This window comes from Mugil cephalus, chromosome 1, assembly GCF_022458985.1.
Source record: "Mugil cephalus isolate CIBA_MC_2020 chromosome 1, CIBA_Mcephalus_1.1, whole genome shotgun sequence".
NCBI classification, from domain to species: Eukaryota; Metazoa; Chordata; class Actinopteri; order Mugiliformes; family Mugilidae; genus Mugil; species Mugil cephalus.
In genome coordinates, this window is record NC_061770.1 from 32934693 (window position 1) to 32959499 (window position 24807).

The 24807-nt window shown below is 42.8% G+C and overlaps 2 protein-coding genes across 2 annotated transcripts in view; one reads left to right on the forward strand and one right to left on the reverse strand.

The window, feature by feature from the left end:
- LOC125014704 (tripartite motif-containing protein 16-like) lies at positions 1 to 3652 on the forward strand. The gene is made up of 2 exons (XM_047596001.1): positions 1 to 2046; positions 2128 to 3652. Exons 1-2 carry the CDS (start codon positions 644 to 646, stop codon positions 2309 to 2311), a joined length of 1587 nt encoding a protein of 528 aa, XP_047451957.1. The 5' UTR covers positions 1 to 643; the 3' UTR covers positions 2312 to 3652.
- Positions 3650 to 24807, reverse strand: part of LOC125014597 (SH3 domain-containing protein 19-like) — a 27473-nt gene continuing 6315 nt past the window's right edge. The window contains exons 2-17 of the mRNA XM_047595818.1: positions 22162 to 22189; positions 18246 to 18286; positions 16837 to 16966; positions 15062 to 15197; positions 14775 to 14946; positions 13560 to 14693; positions 11099 to 11170; positions 9150 to 9390; positions 8388 to 8667; positions 8099 to 8305; positions 7377 to 7435; positions 7043 to 7293; positions 6892 to 6923; positions 6372 to 6546; positions 6194 to 6288; positions 3650 to 5606 (exon numbers count right to left, since the gene is read on the reverse strand). Of these exons, the coding sequence (XP_047451774.1) occupies positions 5499 to 5606; positions 6194 to 6288; positions 6372 to 6546; positions 6892 to 6923; positions 7043 to 7293; positions 7377 to 7435; positions 8099 to 8305; positions 8388 to 8667; positions 9150 to 9390; positions 11099 to 11170; positions 13560 to 14693; positions 14775 to 14946; positions 15062 to 15197; positions 16837 to 16966; positions 18246 to 18286; positions 22162 to 22189 (3161 nt within the window). The 3' untranslated portion in view covers positions 3650 to 5498. The remainder of the gene's footprint in view (positions 5607 to 6193; positions 6289 to 6371; positions 6547 to 6891; positions 6924 to 7042; positions 7294 to 7376; positions 7436 to 8098; positions 8306 to 8387; positions 8668 to 9149; positions 9391 to 11098; positions 11171 to 13559; positions 14694 to 14774; positions 14947 to 15061; positions 15198 to 16836; positions 16967 to 18245; positions 18287 to 22161; positions 22190 to 24807) is intronic.

Genomic DNA, 24807 nt, shown 5'->3' on the forward strand with positions numbered 1-24807 from the left:
TAACAGGAAGAAACCTTGAGCAGAACCCAGCTCACATGGAGGGGTACATCTGCGGAAGACCAGCCGGGTAGAAACAGAGCACAGACAAGAAGAGAAGGAGAGACAAAATAAACAAACCTTTGTCATAGCTACATACATCAGATTGAAGGAAACATGTAGAGTACAGTACAGCGCACTTCAACAAACTAGTCCAACAGGTGAAAAACGTCACCCAGTTTATCTGTCAACCAACTGCCAGACTGGTTTTAGAATCCTTACATACCTTTGGATTTGCTTTATTTTTTTAATGTTATGAAAATCAACGTCTGTGATGTTGATTTCAAAATACAAATATAAGCAATGTACGACATAAAATGTTACGGATCAGTTCCTGTAAACATTCATGTAGCAGTGGAAATGTCAACAATAACCACTGCTTTAACTCAAGCCTGAAAACGTTTGATAACTCCTCCCTTCTCTCCAACACAAAGTTCTTCGGCATCACAGTTTATTTCCTGGTGTCTTACTTTACAGAACTCTGCCAGCTAAATGATTGGTGGAATCACTATGCTGTCAAACCTGACTAGCCCAGCGAAATGGGTTGGGCCTCCAGTGTGATGCTTTCATTTACTGCTGAGAAAGTTTACTGTTTGTGAGAGATGAAATGGCGCAGCGGACTGAGATGGATTTCACAAAAATCTCTTGTTCCATTTGTCTGGATCTACTGAAGGATCCTGTGACTCTTCCCTGTGGACACAACTATTGCATGAACTGTATTAAAAGACACTGGGATGGAGAAGACCAGAAGGGAATCTACAGCTGCCCTCAGTGCAGGAAGACTTTCATACCGAGGCCTGTCCTGGAGAAAAACACCATGTTAGCAGAGTTAGTGGAGCAGCTGAAGATGACTGGACTCCAAGCTGCTCGAGCTGATCACTGCTATGCTGGACCTGAAGATGTGGCCTGTGATGTCTGCACTGGGAGGAAGCTGAAAGCCTTCAAGTCCTGTCTGGTCTGTCTGGCCTCTTACTGTGAGAAACACCTCCAACCTCACTATGGTGCAGCTCCATTAAAGAAACACAAGCTGGTGGAGCCCTCCAAGAAGCTCCAGGAGAACATCTGCTCTCGTCATGATGAGGTGATGAAGATTTTCTGTCGTACTGATCAGCAGAGTATCTGTTATCTCTGCACAATGGATGAACATAAAGGCCATGAAACAGTCCCAGCTGCAGCAGAAAGGACTGAGAAGCAGAAGGAGGTGGAGGTAATGCTACAAAACATCCTGCAGGAAATCCAGGAGAGAAAGAAAGATGTGGAGCTGCTTAGACAGGAGCTGAAGGCCATCAAAGACTCTGCTGATAAAACAGTGAAGGACAGTAAGGAGATCTTCACTGAGATGATCCGTCTCCTCCAGAAAAGAAGCTCTGATGTGGAGCAGCTGGTCAGATCCCAGCAGGAAACTGAAGAGAGTCGAGTCAAAGATGTTGAGGAGAAGTTGGAGCAGCAGATCACTGAGCTGGAGAGGAAAGGCTCCAAGCTGAAGCAGCTCTTAAAGACAGAGGATCACAACCAGTTTCTACACAACTACCCCTCACTGCCACCACCCAGTGAGTCTACACACTCATCCAGCATCAAGATTCTTCCTCAGAGGAACTTTAAGGACGTGAAAGCAGCTGTGACAGAGACCAGAGAGAAACTACAGGACATTCTGAGAGAGACATGGACAAACATCTCAGTGACAGTGACTGAAGTGGATGTTTTACTGCCACAACCAGAGCTAAAGACCAGAGATGAATTCTGGAAATATTCACGTCAAATCACACTGGATCCAAACACAGCACACACACTGCTGTTATTATCTGTGGGAAACAGGAAAGTAACATTAATGGATCAACCTCAGTCTTATTCTGATCATCCAGACAGATTCACTGATTATCCTCAGGTCCTGAGTAGAGAGAGTCTGACTGGACGATGTTACTGGGAGGTGGAGTGGAGAGGAGGAGGAGGAGTTTATATAGCAGTGGCATACAAGAATATCAGGAGAGCAGGGAATGAATGTGGATTTGGATTCAATGACAAATCTTGGACATTACGTTGTTTTACAAACAGTTATAATTTTTACTACAACAAAGTCTCAACTTCTGTCTCAGGTCCTGTTTCCTCCAGAGTAGGAGTGTACCTGGATCACAGAGCAGGTCTTCTGTCTTTCTACAGCGTCTCCGAAACCATGACTCTCCTCCACAGAGTCCAGACCACATTCACTCAGCCGCTCTATGCTGGACTTCGTCCTCTTTATTTTGGAGCCACTGCCAAGTTCATTAAAGTCAAATAGACAGATAGGGCAGGCTTATGTTTAATCCTGATTTACATATATAGGATGAAATTGAGAAATTAGGTGGTAGGCAGTCTTTATAGCGACTTACAGTTTCTGTAGTAGTTTCTTCACATGATTATACATCTTTTGTGCACCATTTTCATGTTGTTTGACCAAAACCTTTTCAATATATGAATCTCTACTGTGTTGATATGAGGGTCAGCACCTCCAAGTCCAATGCCACTGTGCTCTCCTAGAAAATGATGGATTGTCTCTTGAGTTGGGGATGAGTTCCAGCCCAAAGCGAAGGACTTCAAGTATCTTGGGAGGTTGTTCACGAGTGATGGTTAAATGGAGAGAGATGTTGGACTGTCATGATGAAGAGGGAGCTGAGCAAAGCTTTGGATTTACCAGTAGATCTACGACCAAATCCTCACCTATGTTCATGAGCTTTGGGTAGTGATGGAAGGGATGGCATTGGGGATACAAGCAGCTGAAAGGTTGGTTCCTTAGCTGGGTTCACGCTGGGAGATGAAGAGGATGAGGAACTGGGACATATGGACAAGAGTCATTGCTCTTTCCATTTAAAAGGGCCTAGCTGACATGGTTGGGCCATCTGGAGAGGATTTTCCCTGGGCGCCTCCATCCGGGGGTTTGCCAGAACTGATGAGCTAGGGAGAGACGCCGGCACAGACCCAGAATGTTCCCAGATCTCCCAGGAAACTCAGATCAAACGTATGGAAAAGACATGGAACGGTTCATTGGTTTTCAGTTGTTAAACACTCTGATGTCTACAGGGATGGACAAATGAAAAACTATGATTTGCTAATTTGACAAAATTGGCCCGATTTAGCCGAATAACTGTTTGCCGCATTTGTTGATAAACTGACAGACCATTGTGTGGCTAGAAATACAGCAAGTAAGAGTAATTTATGAAAATACATTAGTTACATTTGTTGCGTCTCCTGTGAGTAGACAAAGAAAAACCAGTCAAACAAATTGAACAGAAATGTTGTACTTCTTTCTTTTTTATTCAAGAAAATGAATCATTTGTTCATATCTGTGAGTTGCAAAAGTATGTATACCCTTGTTGTCAGTATCTAATGTGAACCCTTGTGCTGTTGTGTAACTGCTGATCTGACGTATGAGCCGCTGATAATCATTAGTAATTACTGAGAATTTGCAGAAAAGTAGAGAATTCTGAGGGAGTATATTATCAAGGAAAGAGTTGGGTTAGGGTCTTCAACTGAGTTTGCCAGTAATCTAACTTGTGGATCTTTATGGAAGATTAATGTCTTTTAAAAGCAGCTATTTTGCACTTTCAAAAAAATTAAATAAAATACAAGTGAGAAAAAGTGACAAAATGTGTCAAAGTTTTATTTGCATTGAAAAAAAAAGTTGGAATGTTTGGTTAAACATGAGATTTCTGTCTTACACTCACACGACATTTACAGTCACTCAACTGCTACAGAACCACTCCAACAAGGTAAAGACGTCAAGCAAAATATGTTTTCTGATCAGCTGCCACCAAATCGGTCGTAATGATCTGATCTGGTTTCTCTGCACAGCAGCAGATGCGGCAAAAATTATTGACTGTTAAAATATGAGAAAATACGAAAAGCTACTGTAGTAAATGTAGATGATTTTGTTTCTTTTACACAAACGCCTCTTCAGGACTCTTAACATGTCACAAATTAATTTGAAAACAACTCGTCAAGACACAACTATTTAAGTAAAATACTGCTCATCTACCATCATCTGGCATCTATATGTAAATTTGGCTTCACAGACGTACAGAATCACATGGCACAGACAATAAATAAACACTGGAAAATTGTTGACCATGTGAAAAGCAACTTATTTAGTTTTGATTTGAACATTTTGGACTTTTAAGTGTTACACATATAACTAAAGACAACGTTTATTAGTTTATTACCTTAAAATAATCTGAAATCTGTGATCACCGCGGATCATCAGCGTCATTCTGACTTTCAGTTGACAAATACGACTCACGTTCAGTCTGGGAACGGGGGATTCCTTCTTAGAAATTAACCCGTCAAACAAGCTTTTTGATCCTTAATGTCAAAACTTTAAGACTTTAAAGACTTTACAGCAGCCACCGGTCGTTTCCTTTAGTTTATTAGTGAAACACATGCCTGCTTGCCATTTATTCATGCTCTTAAATTCAGATGTGTTTAATTAAAACGTATCGCACAACTTTTCCCAAAGGCAGCACAAGTTTGTGTTAAGGAAACAAGATGGCAACGTCTTTTAATTGTCACCTACATGATGCGTACGTTCACAGCCTTAAAACTGGCTTTAGTGTTCCTCATGTCAAGTGGAATGATTTAACCGTCAAAGCTCCAGGGAGTGTAGTAGACAAAAAAAAAAAAAAAAACATAAATTCATAGACGTTTAAAATATAGCTACAGGTGTCATAATGCAAAACACTTTTGTACGGTTATTCCAAATAACCAAATATTTCGTACTTACCTTTTCTCAAAAAAAGTACATTTTGTCACATATGATGTAACGATACAGGTCAGAGCTCCATGTTTTCTAACGTCTTGTGGCTCGGCATGAGAACAGCTATCAGATATATTCAATTAGTCAAAAGGCAATTAGTCCATTTTAGCTTGAATCCCGCAAGTCGGCCTAATTTCACATTCACAGACACGTCGCAAAACTTTTAACATCGGATACCAAAGACATAGAGAGAGATGGAAGTCGTCTAAAGGTGGATTTGTGGAGCAAACGTCCAAATTTCAGATCTTCTTTATCCATCGTTTCCCCCATCGCGTGGATCGATTTGTAGATCCATTTTTAACGAGCTCAGAGTTAAGGCAGTTGTGCTTTAAGAGTTATTTTTTGGGGGGATTTTCTTGAGTCCAATGAACCAAAAATAGCAACTGTAGTCCACATGTGCAGAAGTAATCCCAACAATTGGTAGTTAAGACATTCAAAGGTCCATTCAGCTCTGGGTCAGAGTTCTCCTCTTTAGTAACCAACCCACCTCGTGTGGAGAAAAAACAAACAAAAAAAAAAAAAAATATGCCAGATCTCATTGTTGTGTCCTTCTAGTCATGAACTCCCCGTGGTGTCAAAAATAAGGTTTCCATTAAAAAGGAAAACAAAAAAACAAATCCAGACTCGTTTACCAGAAGAACTTTTGTTTTTTCCCCATCGTCTGTTTTGGAATTTCTGCTCAAAAAAGTGAAATGTAGTTTTTAGGCACGATCCCACGCTTCCCGCCCACAACTCCCATAATCCACTGCTCATCCAGAGACTCCACCTGTGTGACAACGTCACCGACCTGCAGACGACAAACAATTAAGGGTTTAAAAGAGTTTTTTCCAATCTTTTTTTTTTGGAGTCTCTCCATTGGGAACTGATTATGCTCTTATGTTGATGTTACGGGCCAATCAGACCATGTGGGCGGGGCTTAATGTAGTGATGGACAACTAAATGGTCGCTGGGCTATCCAGTGTGTCTAGTTAACTAATTTATATTCTGAAGAAAATATTGTCTGGCTATGAAATTCTGGCCTAAATTAGTAAAAGATTATTTTAAGAAGAATCACAGAAATTCCTTGTTGTGTTGATGGACAGGATGGACAGGAGAGTAATAGTAGTTATTTGAGGGTTGTGGAGTTTCTGAGTTTTTCACAAAAAATGGCTTTAGTTGGTTGTAAATTGCTTTAAGGCAGCACATCGTTTTATAAATGGTTAAAATATGATTTATTTCTGATTTTTATGTAGCGAAATTGATAGCTTGCCAGGTAGAAGTTAACCGGAACCTCCCTACACACAACATTTTCACCAAGGACAGAAATCCTGCTTGGTATTTTAGTCTGGCTGCACCAGGTAATAAAAAAAAAAAAAAAAAAAAAAATCAAATCACCTTTAGTGTGAGCTCCTCCTCGCTCTCTGCTGTGAAGTCAAACAGAGCCTTGGCCACTCCTTTAACCTCAGCTTCCTGGTCTGGGATTGGCTGAGCTGCAGAAACAAGAGGAAGAGGAGGAAGTTAGACTCACCACTAACCCTTCACCCCTTTCGGCTACACACCTAAAACCCTTTACCCTGGCAGGGTTTCGTGAAGGCCGCAGGGTAAAGCCCCTCCTTCCCATCCAGTCTTCCTCTCCTCCACTCTGCATCGATGTGCTCCGTCACCTGGATCATCGCCCCCTTGTGGAAGGACAGATCCTCTGCAGTCTGACCGGGGAAGTCGAACAGAGCCACAGCCCACTCCTCTGCCTGTAGCAGCACATCAATAACCACAGAAGATTAGACCTGAGAATGTTCCCTTGATCTTCTCTGATTGGCTGAATGAAAACCACATGACAATAAACCTCAATGAGAGGAACAAAGTTACCAGATATGGTTCCTCGCCCCATAAAGGCTTAAAACAGAAGAAGAAGTTTTGATGCTACAGGGATGTGTTCTTTATTTAAGGCAAACCTTAAATAACTAGATAAATAAATAACTACTGAAGACCAAAAATTATGCCTTCATTTTGAAAATACATAGATGGGAACATCCTGTGGTTTCGATTCACAACAAAATTATATTTCTGACTACCTCCCCGTAAAACAAACTCACCTCTGAGTCTGGGATCTGTGACTTCTTTGGTGCTGTTGATCACAAATGTGAAAGAAAAAGGTAAAACTGACATTAGCTCAATATCCACAACCATTTTAAACGCTTTAAAATTTGCTGAAAGTCTCCTAGATCAATAAATATTCCTGCTCACCCGTACTCTCTATCACTGTTGTGTCCGTCCGTGGTGTCTTGGTCGTTTCCCCGGTCGACGTCGTCGGCTGTGGGAGGGGCTCCACCACTTCTACGAAGTTCAGGGGGAATATTCCGATTCGCCCGTGGATCTGGCCACGCCCCCACTCTTCCCCAACGAGCTCTAGGAGGGAGATGACGTCGCCCTGGGAGAAGGTGAGCTCGTCCTCTTCCTCTCCCTCGTAGTCAAACACGGCGACGCATCGAGGACCGCTGCAGGGACATGGGATGAGTAGACGAACCCACGGGCAAGTAATTCCATTAAATATTATATTATTTGCGTTTGTGAGTCTCACCTGACCAGAGGAGGGTCTGGCTGCTCTTTCTGCTCAGAAGGCTGCACAGGAAGGATGGACTGAAGAATCAAAGAAAACAAAACAACCATCAACATATATCCTCTACAATCAAACCTATGATGGGTTGAGAGATTCTAGCTTCCTAGCATCCCAGCTAACAGTAGCTTTCTGTAACTTCCAAGCTAATAGTAGCTCACACAAACATCCAACCAAATAGCTCTTCCTAGCTTCTGAGCTGAAAGTAGCTCTTCCTAGCCTCCCAGCTAATAGTAGCACTTCTTAACCTCCCAGCTAATAGTAGTTCTCCATAACTTCCAAGGTAATAGTAGCTCTTCCTGACTTTGAACCTAATAGTAGCTCTTCCTAGCCTTCCAGCAAACAGTAGCTCTCTGTAACTTCCAAGCTAATAGTAACTCACCCAAACATCCAACTGAATAATATCTCTTCCTAGATGAAAGTAGATATTCCTAGCCTTCCAGCTAACATTAGCTCTTCCTAGCCTCCCAACTAATAGTAGCTCTTCCTCCTTTCAAATTTAAGGAGGTGTTTTAGTATTAATATTTTAATAGAAATCCTTTGAAGTCTAACTTATATGTCCATGCAGCTATGCGACATCTGGACTCTTTTTTTTTTTTGACAAGTTGACAAGTGGTTTGTTCCTAAGAACGTCACAATAACAGTCCGTTATATTTCAGCACAGACAAAGCTAGCTTTAGCAGTACCTGGGAGTCTGATATGCTCAGGCCTTCTAACCCAGATTTCGACTGGCTGTCCTGGTCCTGGACAGGCTCTGGTTGGGTGTCCAGGTCCAGGAGACATTGAGACGGGTTGACGGGAGGCGTGACGGTGGAAGGAACCTTCCCTTCGTCCGACTGAGGCTCAGAGGGTGAGGGGGTCGGGTCATCGAGCACAATCAGGACTTCCTGTTTCTGAGGAACGAACAATCAAAGTAGATAAAAATAAAACACAAAAAAACAATCGTGTTTGTGTATCTAGGTTTTGTGGGCGTACCACGTAGCTGTTGTAGAGAGGGTGTCCAGGTTTGGGGCGTGGTGGAAGAGGGGGGCCTCTCTTTGGTGCCTTCTGAGCTTGAGTCTGACTGGCTGTTAATGAAGGAGGAGGAGGAGTCTGTGGTGATGATGATGATGATGATGACGATGACGAAGACTGGTTGGTGGGAGTCGTCTTAGAAGCAGGAGGGATCTGGTTGGTTGTAGCTGGAGGTGGCGGCCTCCCCGGGGTGGATTTGATTGGTGGAGGACGAAGAGGAAGGAGTTTCACACTGGATGGACTGGAAAAAGGAAAAAAGAAAGCAGCAATTTTTACATATTACTTACATTTGCTTTAGTTAGGCACTGGATTAGTTTAATCACAGGTTATCTGCCTCTTTTCACTCAAGAATCATGAAGGACGGGTTATAAATCAAACCGCTTTGAGTGAAAAGCATCAGAGGAAATCAGGAAATATTATTAGAAGGATGAAACCACATCATGTTTTCATTTTAAAAATACATTTTTCATTATTAACCCAAATCTGCAATGTGACTGAAGCTGTCAAGAAACATAGTGGTATGAAAGTAATACTAGATAACACTAACTCCATAACCAGGGTTAATGTCCGTAATTATCTCAAATTAGTTAGTTCCCTTGTCCCGTGTGAATGCACCACACAAAACGTAGGAAATTCCTTAACCACATGGTGTCCCCAGATAAAAGAAGATGACGTTCCTATTTAACTGACAAAGATTGTTGTTGTTGTGACTCTCTTTCCTACCGTGGAGGAAGAGGTGGGTCCGAGGAGGTTGGGTTTGCAGCGTTGGCAGGTTCTGCTTTGGTCTGGAGCACAGGACCTTTCCTCAAAGCTGGAGCTGGAGCTGGAGTTGGGGGTTTGGCCGGGGCCGGCCCCGTAGGTTTGGGGGCTATAGTCGGGGCAGCAGCTGTAGGTTTAGCTTGGACTGTGTTTGGATCTGGGGCGGCTGGTGAAACTCCGGTGGGTTTAGGGGCCAGATTTGGGGCTGGAGGTGGAGAGCAGAAGTCAGAGTGGATTACTCATCCGACATGTTTAAATATATACACAGGCCGGTCAAGAGACAAGAGATCAGCTTCCGCTGCTGATTTACTTGTGGATTGTTGCCAAACATTGTGACTTTGACTGTTTATATCCCTGTTAAGCTGTTTTGCCTTCTGGTTGTGACATAACAATGGCACATGCTCAGCTGAAGACTAACACCACCAAAACCTGAACTGGCTTTTTGTGAGGAAGTAGCGCCCTCTGCTGGGGCTTGAACATATGTGCAGATATGTGTGATCCAAAGACATGTGGTAGTTTATTATTGTTTTTTGGGGTGATTCACTGCTAATTATGCACTAAGAAAGTGCTTCATGAGGACAAAGTTCCTTGAAAGGATGTTTGTTGTTGCACTAAAGTCACTGACGCTTGATCATAGTCAAATCTGTATTCACCTTGAAAACAGGAAGGGCTACATTTAGTCGGGAAGCTAGGAAACTAGGAAGAGCTACTATTAGCTGAGAGGCTAGGGAGCTAGGAAAAGCTAAGAAGAGCTACTATTAGTACTTCTACTACTACTACTACTATGCTGCTACTATTAGTAGCTCTTCCCAACTAATAGTAGCTCTTCCTAGTTTCCTAGTCTCTCAAGAGACTAGGAAACTAGGAAGAGCTACTATGGGAAGCTAAGAAGAGCTACTATGAGCAGGGAGGCTAGGAAGCTAGCAAGAGCTACTGTTAGTGAGAAAGATCTATTGTTAATGGAGGGGTCAGGAAGCTAGGAAGTGCTACTGTTAGCTGGGAAACTAGACAGAGCTACTATTAGCCGTGTGGCTAGGAAACTAAGAAGAGCTACTATTAGCTCGGAGGCTATGAAACTAAGAGCAGCTAAGGAAGAGGAAGTCAAGTCTAGAGAAGGGACCTGTGTTTTGTTCCAGGCTGTTAAAATGTTTATTTATGTTATTTATTTATGTTATTGACTCACTTTTGCAGTTAGCTATCGTCACCTCTAGTGGACATTGGAGGAACTGCATTTTTTGGCTTCAATGTTTAGACACACAGACGACCACTAGAGGGACACTACTTGTGTTTGCTTCTTGTTTAATGCCGAGAGGTTGACGTTTGGATCCAACTAGCGGCAACTGGACTGTAGGGAGGGATGATACCACACACACGTCGAGATTGCATGTGTCTTTTTTTCTTTTCTTTTTTTTTTACAGCATAATCTTTGTTTCAGTCACTGCTCGGTGGGAAAGAGTCTGTGGCTGCATCCGTTATACAGAGAGAGTAGTGACTGGAAGATTTAAAGGCTGCGAAACTCAAAACAAAAAGACCATTAATGAGCTACTGGTTTACACAAGTTCATGTTACAGCCAATAAATGAGCCAGTTTGAAAATATCCACACACACACATAGAGTAATACATACAAAACACAATTCCCATGCATCAAGCTCGCAGTGCTCAAGCACAACAGTGGAGGCCTTTTTCCTGTCACACAATCGCTGCATTTTTCTTTCCCAAGGTTTGGATTGCATAATACAACACTCGCTCTCTTTCTGCTGCGCGCACACACACACACACACTCACATACAAATCAACACACCACATTAAATCTCTCCACACGTTTGCATATTTCTGCCTCACAACAAACGAGCTAGATTTGTTGCGTCTCTAAGCTCTCAAACAATCCATTGTGCTGCAGCTTCTCTCTTACCGCTGGCTCTGCGTGGCGAGGTCAGTGCTGCTGGTTTGGTCGGCACGCCGGGACGAACGCTCCCTACTTTCACTGAAACGACAAAAAAAAATACAAAACAATGGTGTAGCAGCGGTGTAAAAAAAAAAATAAAAATTCAAGACTTCAAGAATCTCAGATGTTGGTGGATATTTAGGGAGTAGTTGTATCGTGTCTCCTGTGTCGGGACCATAAAGTTGAACTTGAACACACGACAAAGAGGAGCCAAGAGGAGATACTGTTAGCTAGATGCTAGGACAAACTACTTAGCTGGGTGTCTAGGAAACTGGAAGAGCGACCATTAGCTGGAAAGCTAGGACAAGCTATCTCCGCTGGGAGGCCAGGAAGCTAGGAGGAGCTACCATTAGTTGGGAAGCTAGGAAGAGCTACTATTAGCAAGGAGGCTAGGAAACCATACTATTATCTGGGAGGATAGGAAGCTAGAAGCTAGAAGCTTAATTGGAAGATTAAAAAGCTAGGCAGATGTACCGTTAGCCAGGGGGAAGATAGGGAACTAGGAAGAGCTACTACTACCAAGGAGGCTATAAGCTACTGTTAGCTAGGTGGCTAGGAAGATGTATTATTATTTGCAAGAAAGAGTTACTATTAATTGGGAGGCTAAGAAGCTAGGTAAATGTACTGTTAATTGAGATTGTTAAACCCTAACCCTAACCAAGCAACTACTTCCTGAGTGGCTAGGAAACTACAAAGACCATCAGCTAGAAGACTAGGAAGCTACAAAACAAGTTTTAAAGGTTTTAAACAATTTTTATTATCACAATAGACTGGATGTGAGTTGTCATAATTTGCCCTTCGCTAAATCAGCAGTGCATGCACATATTTGATGTAGACTTTCTGCCTGTTGACAGCAAAACAAGACCGCTGACAAGGCAGTAAGTTCAGTAGGTACTATGAAAAAATTAGAACTTCTTCAGGGACAACAGTGAACAGCCACTTCCTCGAAAGACTTGAGTCTGTTTTCATTGTCTTCGCTTTTTGTTCAGTGTGAGACGAGACGTTTGGTTGCTTGTTTGGTCAACAGTGACTCTCTGTTTAGAAGTCAGCGTACAGAAATCAGACACCCTGACATCACCACAAATCCCAGAGGGAGGTTTCAGGGTAAACATTGGAGAGTTTTATATAAATGTCCGCACAAACGCTCCGATATTATCTTTCAAATGATGCTGCAGCTCAGACAGAAAATAAATAAAAGAACACTTGAATATTTACCTTAAATATTAATATAATAACGACAAAGTCTGAAGAAAAGGGTTTTTATTTTAGAGTAAGCAGTGACTCAATAGATCTGGATCCACATGTACGTGAAGGAAACATTTTAAAGTAAATATTGTGAAATTTGCATCCACAATTTCAAGTGCCAGGATCCTGGTATGCGAATCAAAAATACTTTAGGTTTCATTTTCCTAAGTAAGTAGTGAGTAAAATCAAAAGAGAAACAAAATAATCATGGTTATCAGTGAGTGTCTGACACAACTACAGACACTAACAGGGGTTACAGCTAAAATCTATGACCAAAACAATCAAGCTTATCAGAACTGCTGCTGACTCTATAGTATATCTGTCAACAATTAAACATTAGTGCTTATCAGCAGGGGCGACACATCCAGGTTATCTGGCAGATAAGCAGAATAAACAGGAAGCAGCACATTTCCTGCGTGTGTTGAAACAGCATCAAAAGCTTCAAAAAAGGCCAAAGTTTGCCTGGGATGCTGGAAAAAAAAAGCTACTGTGATATCTGGGAGGCTAGGAAGAACACGGCAACACATTTAAAAGAAGAAAAACATTCCACAGAGGGTTGGGGAGTTTATGGCATTGGATGACCACAACATGTATGAGCTAGAGAACCCACACATGGGTTTGCGTGAGATTTTCAACAGTCAAAGCATGACCTACCCTCTCCAAGCTAGGAAGAGCTAACGTCAGGTAGGAAGCTAGAGAGCTACTCTTAGCTGGGTTCCTACGAAGCTAGAACGGAGTTAGCTGGAAGCCTAGGAAGAGCCACTATTAGCTTGGGGGCCAATAACATGGGAAGAACAACAACAACAAGCAGTGAATGTTGATCCTGGAGGAAAAATCTTAGGGACTTTATGTCAGTGTAGGATGACCAGAACATTTTGGAGTAGAGATCCCAAGGTACAAGCTCCTCTCTCCACACTACATTAACTCTGACAGAAAGATTTATTGGACCGAATCCAGTCGACTGTAGGAGAAGACAAGGAAGACAACAATAGGAAGCTACAAGGGACCAAGTTAAGGACATTCAGGACTGGAACCCCCAAAAGTGCGAGGACATCCATTATTGACAAGTTTCTACCATCATTTGCTTCAAACTGACCTGCATGTAGCCAATACCAAGCCGTGGTTAAATACTTTCAGAGAAGCTACTACTAACGAAAATGTCACTAACCATGACGACACTCACCAGTTTGGTTTGCGGCGGCGTGAGCTGCATCACTTCCGGTCTCCGACGGTACTCCACTGCCGACCTCTACAGAGGGTCTCTGGGGCAGAGTCGGGGGGGTGTGCCCGTCTGTAGCGCTCTTATCCTGGTGTAGCACCACCACGCTGCCTGCTCTGGGGGCGACTGCAGGTCTGGGCGGGGGTTTGGGGTTGGGTGTGTCACCGACAGAGGCGGCGAGTTTAGGTGGAGGGGGTCTAGGAGCCGGGACAGGGGCGCTGGATAAGAGGGGTTCAGCATCAGACTGAGGTTTTGAAGTCACTGACGGTTGAGCCGGTGAACAAATCGGTTCTGTAGCAGTTTGAGATTTAGGGTTTAATCCAGTTGTGTCTGGTTCACCTGTTGAAGCCGAGTCTTCCCAGAATACTTTGCTGGATGGTTTGAGACCATGCGAAAAGTTTTTGGGTTTTGGCGCGATGACAGGAGGGGCAGATTTGGTTGGTTGGAGACGAGGACGAGGTCGCGGTTCTGGCTTCTTCGCGACAACGCCCCCCTCGACTGCTCCATCGCCCACCTGCTGCTGCTGCTGCTGCTGCTGCTGCTGCTGCTGCTCAAAAGCTTGTATCCTCGCTCTCAGCGTCGCCATGTCCTCTTCCTCTTCTTCCTGTTCGCTCTCCGATTGGCTTAGTCCGCTGCTGTCGCTACGGTGATCAGGGAAGCCCCAGTCGTCCGAGCTGAACGCCTCAAGCAGCTCCTGAAGGTACTTCCCTTGGCTCGCTTCCTGGCCGGCGGCGTCACTTTGGTTGCGGGCGGCTAGCGTGGCCAAACCGTCCTCCCGAAGCTTCACCAAAGTCTGAACTTTAACCTCTCTGCTGATTGGCTGGATGCCGACCCTTGAGCGTGGGCGTGGCCTAGGGCGCTCCAGTGGCACTTGAGAGGAGGTGCTGGGAGGAGACGCCTCGGCAGTCTGAGAACCAGAGGTCGTGGTCAAAGGGAGATCAGTGACGAGGTCGCTGCATTGCGTGCTTGTCGCAACGCTGTTACAACCAAAGGAGGTGGGCGATGATTGGCTGGTGGTGGCAAGGGTGGCTTCGTCAGCATGGGACGGCTTTGGAGTGAAGGGGAGACGTGGTCGTGGTGGCCTCACTGGTCTTTGTGCTGCACACAGACAAAAAGAATTTTACTCAAGCTGTTTATTCATTTAGAAAAATAAATAAAATCCGACAAGGTTCCCGTCACCTTGTGGCTCCTCGGGGTCGGGGGCAGATTCTGCATCAGTCTGGGTGGCGATGGTCGTCTTTGCGGGAACTGGACGCTGGGGGGGCGGTGATGAAGAGGAGGTGGAGGAGGAAGGGAGGAGGACCTGCTCCTGTGTTTTCTCCCTGATCACCTCCTCATAGGACGGAGGAGGCTGGGGAGGACAGAAACGAAGGTCAGGAAGAAGAAAGAGAAGAAGAAGAAGAAGAAGGCAAAACGGAAAAAGATGAAGAAGACGAAGAATATATGAAGATACAACCACGGCTCACCTGTATGGATGGAGGGATCGTGGGTCCCCAGATCTGAGCAGCAGGAGGAGGCGGAGGTGGGAATCCACCAGCAGCGCCAGGGAACCAGGAAGTGGAGGCCAGTGGCTCTGCAGATAGGATGGTGATCTCTGGTCGCCTGGCAACGCGTAAACCACAACAGGAAGTTATAAACTGACTCTATTTGTCTCACTATAAACAGTAACTATCTCTAGGCTTTGCAGCATTAGTTAAACAAAACTAGGAATTTGGCTCAGTCTCAGCCCAAATCTCTTATTTCTCTGTATTATTTAAACATGTTTTAACGTTTTATAAAGCGGTGCTTGCACATCTATGTCCTTCTTCTACCAGGGATGTGCCGGTCGGTATCTTTCAGTTTGTTGCATTTATATAGCACCTTAAAAGCAAAGAGCATTTGCACCAAAGTGCTTCACATTCAACACGTCATATAAAACATGTAAAACACAGATCAACATCAATGTATCAAGCAATAAAAAGCTACACAGGGTAGAAAGAAATAAAAACAGATCAAATGCTATTGAAGCCAAAGGAATAAAGATGGATCTCAACATGCTTCTTTGAGGTTAAGAATTAAGACTAAGAATTAAGGTTATATATTTCAGGTCTGCCATGAACCAAAATCATATCCCTGTAGCGTCAAATCTTCTTGTTTTAACCTCCTTAGACCCTCATATGGGGACATTATGTTTTAGGTTCGTTGGTGCTTATTCTGCTTCATTTAGGCCTGTTGTCCTCATGAGGAGACACTTTCATCTTTTTACTACATGTACTGGTAGTGAAGCATTTTCTAGTTTGATATGACATGAAAATTTAACAAATTAACAAGTACTCATACCTCAACATCTTAAAGGAATTAAGATGCATTCCAAATAAATGCTTCGGTCTCAGGAGGTTAATGGTGGCTGGCTCGCATCAAAGCTGCCAAAAATCGTAGACCTTCAAAATAAATCACTAACCAGAATCCATGGAGTCGACTCAGGCTGAAGGCTTCACCCAAACAGCAACAACAAACACCGAACGTTGAAAACAAAAGAAGGGAAGTTTCCTGGAGACAAATCCTCCATAGAGGGTTAAGGGGTTTATGGTAGCGTTGGAGGACCAGGACATTTCTGGAGTAGAACTACTCTCTCCACTGTACATTAACTTAGACAGGAGGATTTATTGGAATGTATCCAGTCGACTCTAGGAGAAGACAAGGAAACACTCTAGGAATGTACTGGGGACCAACTTTAGGACATCTAAGACCCGACCGGGACTCAATATTAGGTCGGTATCAGATTCGGGGGCAAGAAAACTTGATCAGGACTTCCCTAGTTTCTAACCACTCACTTTTGATTTCCTGAAAACCCAATTTTCCTGTAAACACAGAACTGTTTGCATGAGCGTCGTTGATCCAATTACTCCCTGAACTGAAATGAAACAACACATCACTGTGATGCACCCTGGGTAAGAACACTTTTTTTCCTGGATATATTCACTTCTCAAATACTTCCCTCTGTTAAAGGACATATTTAGTGTTTTACTTCACTGTGAAGGAATGAAGCTCACATTCAGCATCGACTATGATTAGAGAGCGGCCTACGAATGTTTCCGGTGGCTCCGAACCAAGAATAAAACTAAAGTGTGTGAAAGTGAAGCAGGAAGGAGCTCAGAGATTAGCCCATTGTTTGTTGCCGGGAACGTTTTATCGTTTCCTTAAATGACAACGAAACCGTACCACGTCCAGAGACAACACAGTTTCTGTTATGACTACCCACCTTCTATCTCTGTCTCGTTCTCTGTCTCTCTCTCGCTCTCTCTCTCTCTCTCTGTCTCTGTCTCGTTCTCTCTCTCTGTCTCTGTCTCTGTCTCTGGACGTCTCAGAGACAGATGTCGACCGGTTGGAGGCTGACAGGAGAGATAAAAAAAAACAAAAAAACAGCAAAAAGTTAAAGGAATCCAAATCAAACACACGTCTTCTGAATCAGGGGGAAAAAAAGGACGGGTGGGTCTCTGTCTCTCAGTCTGTCACATGTTTAGAAGAAGAAGGACGACAAAAAAGACTGGGGAGAAGGAGGTTAAATCAAAAACACGAGGACAAGGAGAAGAAGACGACGAAGACAGAGGAGAGAATGAGGACAAAAAGGAGAAGAGGGAGTAAAAGAAAGAGAAGAAGACAAAGAAAAGGAGAGGTAAAGGAGAAGAAGACGACGAAGATGAGGAAAGAGTTGAAGGAAGAAGGAGCAAAAGACAATGAAGACAAAGTCTAAGAAGTCGTTGAAAAAGAAAAATGGGCAGAAGATCAAAAAGAAGAGGAAGGAGATGAAGGAAGAAGAAAGAAGAAGGATGCGGAGAATAAGACGACAACAGAAGGATGAGGAAGATCAGGACAAAGAGAAGACGAAGAAAAACCACAAGTAAGAAGACACACAAGAAGAAGAAGGTGACGACGCTGAAGAAGAACACAACGAAGATAAAGAGGGACGAGATGAAGGAGGAGAAACAAACAGAGACAAGGACAAAAAAAACAGAAGAGAAAGAAGACAAAGGAAGAAGGACAAGGAACAAGACATAGAAGAACAGGACAGAGACCAAGAGTGGAGACGATGAGGAAAGAATAAGAAGTCAAGAAGGACAAGGAACAACAAATGTGATGAATAAGTAGAACACAAAGAAGAATAAGACAGAAGATACAGAAGAAGACGACAATCATGTAGACAAACAAGAAGACGAAAAAGACAACAAAGAAAGATAGAAGAACGAGAAACCTGAGGATCTTTATTGTTACACTGGATTTCTGTTCTGTGGGTTGAACGCAGCTGTGATCGTAACCTTTTATGAACTAGTAAAGGATTTAAATAGCAGCTGATCAATAAAACATGTGAATGGAAACAAACATGTTTGGTTTCCCAGGGAGTGTCGTCGTCTAGACAACCACGTTTTCATTTTTTGTTGCATTTCCTGTGACGGCACAAGAAGATTTAGGCTTTACAGAACGGAAACCCAAAGGTCTAACCAGGCAACCAGGACTAAATCACCCTGCAAAAAGGTCATGATGCACATTTTCCAGTTTTTGAAAGGTTTCCTGACCTCACCACCCACAGCTCTGTTAGATTAATTACCAACGTTTACTCTACTTCTACTTAGATGAAATAATTCAAAGAAGAAGTCGAGAGCGAATACTCACTTCTCTTGATGGCTGCTCTGATGGACGAGAGAGGACCCTGGCTGCAGAAAGAAGAAGAAAAGAAAGAGGAAACCATGAGTCACTTCATTTCACCTCTGTTGCTGCCATCTCCTCCCTCCCTCTATAAAACTCTCTCTCTCTTTTTTTTTTTTTTCCAGTGACGAAAAATACCTCGTTTGACCCAGCCAGTCCCAACACTTGGAACTTTTCAGTCTCCACTCAGCTCCGTGCTCTGAGGTATAAAGACACAAAGGACAAATCTAAAGGACAACACCTGGACCACGGACTTTAACTGTCAATCAACTATTTGAGGAAACCGTCAGGACTTCAGTTTGGCTGCAACTATAGCGTCTACTTGTGACTGAAAATCTTTTGTAGTTACTGATTTTAGGTCCGCCATAAATCAAAATGCCATCACCACTATTATCTCCACTAGCATCTGCCCTAGAGAACGAGGACGTCCCGGTTGGTGCTGGAGCCGGTCCAGGCATTTTTCAAATAACTGGATCGGACGGGGCTTGATTTGTAGTCATTTGTTTTAGGTCTGCCATAACCAAAAACCATGTCTCCGTAGTGTCAAAATCATTGACTGTTTGGATTCTGAAGCTTGAAAATGGAGCTGTCGCCATGTTGGATGAGCTTTACCCACCCAACTCTCCACTGCCTGTCACTCAAAGCGCCCTTAATTATGGAGAACTTTAAAACTTAATAAAAAATAAATGAATACGTTACAAAAAAATTCAGCCCCCGAGACCAAAATATTTTTTTTGTACCAGGCTGTAGACGTGCTGTAAAGTTGGCCTTTTTTTTTTTTTACATGGGGGTCTATGAGGATTTGCTCCCTTTTGGAGCCTCAAGTGGCCACTGGATGAACTGCAGCTTTTGCATTTCCACATGGGCTTCGTCACTCAGACCCAGCGGTCGCAGTCCAGTCAAAACACCTTCTTCTTCTTGGGTTTTACTGGTAGTTGCCCAGCATCAAAGCCACCCAAAGACAGATCAACCAATAGTCTCACTTTTAAACTTTTATTCAAACGTAACCACAATGACAAACAGTTTTTAAGCTATGAATAATGAGCCCATTTCAAGCTCTAATGGCAGCCATGCTAGCCTTTGCTACTATTATCTATTACCATTAGCATCGTGACTACCATCTGTCCTGGAGATCAGAGATGTCCCGTTTAGCACTGGGGCCGATCCAAGCATTTTTCATGTAACTGGATTTGACTGGGCTTCAGCCAAGCCTGATAGACTGTAGTTACTTTTTTTTTTTTAGGTTTGCCATAAACCAAAACCACATCCATGTAGCGTCAAAACCTCTAGCGCCAAAGCTGCCAAAAAACTTGATGGGGTCACCACTAAAACACATCTCTCTCTTGGGAACAATAATTAAATTTCTTGTTTTGACCCAGTTGAGGTCACCATTTACAGTTCTGATATATTGAGAACTTGACCATAATTGATCCAACCTCTTCATCATTCATGGGGGGGGTGACGATAGCACCACCAAGTCCTGGACAACTTCCACAACTAACGAAGTGTGGAACGATGAGAAAACTAAAAGAAAGCAGTGTTGAAACTGACGACGTATCTGAGGCAGCTTGTACAGAAAATGTTCCAGTTTAAACATTGGGAAACTACAATTTTTACATCTGTTTTTAAGTGAACAGATGGGTTTCATCGTTCTAAATTCTAAATAACTAAAACAACAGCAATCGCAGAAAAGGAAAGGAACTCAATTCCTTGGTGCTTCTAACATGACATTTGACTCCATTGTGTCCTACAGGCCACGTTTTCAAAGCTTTTTACAGCTGAATGTCAAAATGTCAAACCTTGTTTTTCCCCAATAAGCGGACGGCTTATTCAGCTAAATTCCCTGAAAGAGACCTTAAAATAAATAAAGCAAATAGGCGGTTGCTAGGCAGGTTAAGAAACAACAGACTCACTCAGATGACAGCAGGAGGTCAGACGTTTCTGCAGCTCGTTCTTAAATCGTCTTTTCGGTCTGTTTCTTCTTTGTCTTAACCATGAACAGACACACATGACTCAGCCCTGACACTGCCCAAGACTCATGGCTGTGCTTTGAACATTGGTGGAAAACCACTCCTCCTTTCCCCCTCTTTCCATTCCTCCCTGTTTACTGAAAAGGCAACGGACAAAATAAGAAACTCCTCTTCGAGTTTGCACTCACTTTTGGGTGGGTGTGCACTTTGGCTTTTTAACTTGGAGTTGGCGTCTTTGCAAATGCAGTTTTTATGTTGTAGCAGCTTTTCCCCCCATTATTTGAGACGTGTTTGTAAAGGTTTTAAATGCTGGTAGAGCATATCGAGCATATGTCCAAAGGTAGGAAGTAGGTGATTCTCTAAACAGAGATGCAGTGAGATGCAAATTTGACCAATCACAGCAGCTACGTCAGAGCATCTCAACAGAAAATCCATCAGCTTTAAACCTCAACACATCGAGACAATTTTGTCCGGTTGTTGGACTTCACTGAATGAAGTCTCTCTACTAGGGATGTCCTGGTCATGGTGTATTGCTCCAATCCAATAAGGGTATTTAAATATTGAGTATCCTCCAATCTGTGAACTGATCTAAAGTTGGTCTCCTGTACATTCCTAAAGTCTTTCCTTGTCTTCTCCTAGAGTCGACTGGATTCAGTCCAATAAATCTTTCTGTCTAAGTTAATGCGGTGTGGAGAGGTTAGCTCTACTCCAGAAATATTCTGGTCATCCAACGCTGCCATAAACTCTCTAACCCTTTCTGGAAGATTGTTCTCCTTCACACTGTCTCCAGGAAGCGCAGTGGTCAGTGTTGTTTCGTTGCAGACTTTGTCTGAGTGTAGAGCACATGCTAATGGCGATGCTAATGGCGATGCTAATGGATAGCATGGCAGCACTGCTTATCAGTGCATTTACAAGTTTTATGCAGTTTGTTTTTGCAAACATTGACTTATAAAACTAAACTAGATAAACCTCCATTAATGTGAAGAATGTCAACAACAACTAAGTGAGCGTCAGCAATAATAATAAAATTAATACAGATCTTTTTACTATTACAGTCAGCACAAGTTATTGAAATTAAAATCGTTCTCAACACTGCATTCACTATTTATGTCTACACACTGAATGGTTTTGTTGAATGGAATCATTAAAAAGTAAATCATTTATAACAACGCTATTTGCTCTCAGCGGTTATTGATGAAATACTGTTTGTCGTTGTGTTTTCCTTGAATAGAAGTTTAAAAGTAAGAACATAAAAAGGGATCAGTGAAGTTCGGTCAATCATCCAAGTTCAGGTTACACTAACAACTCTGATGAGGCAAAAAGAGGATTTCAAAAAAGACAAGAAATTGGACTTGGTGGATATTTACTAAAGAGAACATACTACAACCTTTCAAAGGGAGTTCTTTTCTATCTATGTGATCACTCTTATAGACACTTTAAGATCTTGAACATCCTCAGCCTTCTTACAGTCCGTTCTGCTGCCAGTTAACCTATCATTTAACAGAAGAGAGGCTTTGTTTCCCACCGTAAACTCACACCGTCTTTAAACCCTATGACTCCTCCGGCTAGTTGCCATGCCAACCGGCCAAGAGCCAAAATACCTTCAGGAGTGTGTCAGAACCGGAGACCAACGGGGAGGAAAGTCAGTAGCTCCTGCCGACTCTGCCGAGGAAAACTGAGGCCTGAGGCCGCGTCGGCCTATGAAACCACAGAGTCGACCGATCTACTCTGTAGTTACTTTCACGAGAGGCTGAGATCAAAGAGACCGTCTCTTTTTGCCTCGAGTCAACATGAAACACACCTCAGCTCGGTTCAAAGTGGCTAAAGTCTACATGTGGGACAGATTACTTCCTGGTAACAGTTACTTATCTTGACCAAACCTGTCAGGAAGGACTAAGTGCAGAATGTCGTACCTGTGACGGTTTTCTGGTTTTCGACGACCTGCAAAGAGAAAGAGAAACTTTCATTGATAGGTGACGGTGGCATTGATCAAAAACTGCTAATAAAATTCAAACACACCACCACCCTGCAGACTGCACTTCCTTAAGGGTGTACATATAATGTTAACAAGAATTGTCACAAGAGATGTGGTTTGTTTTTAGTAACAAACAATCTAGTTGACAGTTTTCAGCAGCCTCGATATTTTCTAAAAATCAATGTTTTGGTTTTATTGACCACAAATTTACTCTCAGTGGATTCTTCTGCTGTAAGAAGATGGAATATTTATAGGTTAAAACCTCCAACAAAACCATTATACAGCAACTGGCAGCACCAGATATATGAAGGTATTCATAAATACACAGGATAAGGTGCTCCAATCCCTTGTGCCATGATCCGAGGCAAAACACATTTAGAAGCTCAGTCCAACTGAAAAACTAACCAGCAGGCTAGCAGTCAGCTACCAACAAGCAACCACCAAGAAGGCACCAGCTAACTAGCCTAGCCAACAGCAGCGGGTAAGAAGTGATGGGACATGCGGCTTCACTTCAACCAACACTTCCACCCTCTACCTAAGAACGACAGTAAAACACTAAAAGCCACCAGCTAACTAGCCTAGCCAAAAGCAGGTAAGAAGTTAGCTCTAATTAGCTAGCTAAGAGGACCTCTGCATCTATTGGATAATCCGACAACCAATCAATAATTTCGTTGTTAACAAACTAAACGCTGTGCTTTGACTTTGCTGGACCAGAATCAGTTCCCAACAGTTACCTACTTTTTTCCGATAAAAACGTTGTGGGCGTGAAATGTGAAATATTTTTTAGACACAAACAGTACTTTTACTTTTTAACTATTTATGAAACCAGGCTGCAAACACGTTTATTTCTGCTGTCAAGTTGGTCCTTTTAACATCTAGAGGCGCTGACTCGCTTTTAGAGCCACATTCGTGGAAAAACAATTTTAGCTAATTTTCTGCCCCAGACGTCAGTGCAAAGAATTTCTTGGACAACAGTCAGCACTTCACACTGTTTGTAGGCAGCAACATTTTGTCCAAAAATGGAGTAGCAGCTTTAGCTTCTGGTCTGTTTCGCCAATGTCGGAATGACTGAGAATCAGTAGAGTTTATAAATATATATGTATACATATTTTAACAGAAAGAAATGAAGGGAAAGAAAAGAAAAGCAGAGCTGCACTTCCCTTCTTCAGTTAATGTTCTCACTTCCTACCTCCTCTCCTTCTCCACACTCCAAACCAACTTTAGACGTTGTCTCAAGGAATAATCTTCTTTTTCCTACTATTCCAACACTCAAAAAATATCTCTCTTCTGTCCTCTCCTTCTCCTTCTTCTTCTTCTTCTTCTTTTCCCCTTCTTTCTCTGCCTGTAAAATTGGCCCACCCGTCTGATCTGGCCAGCTTCCTGATTGGCAGACACCGTCCAGGAAGTCAGACTGCGATTGGCTACAGCTGGATTCTGCTGGAGTCATCAGAGTTTTAACACTTCCAGATGTTTGTCCTGCAGCGGGCTGGCTCTCTGAGCTCTGGGTTGGAGCTGCCTTCAAACGTCCAGATGCACCACGCAGCAAATTTTATTCTGCACTCGTCATCTTTTGGGTTTTCGTGTTTGGCGCAAGGAGGTCGGTAAAAAGAAAAACATATATTCACTGTTTTGATTGGGGAAACTGAGCCGGTGCTTTCTGGTAAAATCTTGCTGAATCTACTTCCTTAAAGGTGTACATGTAATGTTTTGACAAGAGAGAAGTTTTGTTTTCAGTAACAAGTGATCAAACTGAAGTTTTCAGCAGCCTCAGCATTTGTTTTGTCTTTATTGGTCACAGATTCCCTCTCAGTGCTTTATTTAGACATGTGAAGATGTAATGTTAATAGGTTAAAATCCATTATACACCAACAGACCAGCTCAAGACATTAGAAGATCCAAATTAGCAACGAGCTACACTGAGCTATAACTAATTGTCTCTGAACTAGCCTAGGATTTCATTATGGGACACGTTTCACTTGATAGAGAAAAAAACTTGCTTGTAGCTGGATAGTCCGACAACCAATCACAGACATTTTCTTGAAAACAAAACCAACTAGAGCAGAAGCAGTTCCCAATGGAGAAAAATGCTGCGGTTGGGGAAAATTCAGGTTGGTTTCCGAAGTTTCTCTGAACATGAAAAAAAAAAAAGTTGACTGATCTTGGACAATTAGCTAAAGGTTTTAAGAAACCTGCAAACATTTAACATATAACAAAAATGTGGAATATTGTAATTGTTTTGGTCTTTTTCTTCTGTCAAAGTTGTTTCGTGACAACCCAGGTGAAAGCCGGTATTAATAAAGTTGCCGTACTACAGATGCTTTTCCTTCTCCACACAACTTAGTCGTAGGCGCAGGATTTTCATTTTAAGTAAAACAAACTGCTTTTTGACTGTGTACCGTCTTATATTCTACTGAACTTAATTAGCTAAATAGAGCTCCGGGACCTGACGTCACTGTGGTTAATCACAACGCCGCCATATTGGCAGCAAAGCACTCTTCTCTAATGATTTTTCGGTGGTTGGGTTGTTGTGTCCCAGGATGTCAGAATGGTCAGGGAAAAGCAAAGTGGAAATCGTTTTATGGGA

What these genes read in the sequence shown, in the direction of transcription:
- LOC125014704 (XM_047596001.1), top strand. Translation starts at nt 644, where the DNA reads ATGGCGCAGCGGACTGAGATGGATTTCACAAAAATCTCTTGTTCCATT. An exon ending in GGGAATGAATGTGGATTTGG is followed by an intron (nt 2,047 to 2,127) that starts ATTCAATGACAA and finishes AACTTCTGTCTC; the next exon opens with AGGTCCTGTTTCCTCCAGAG.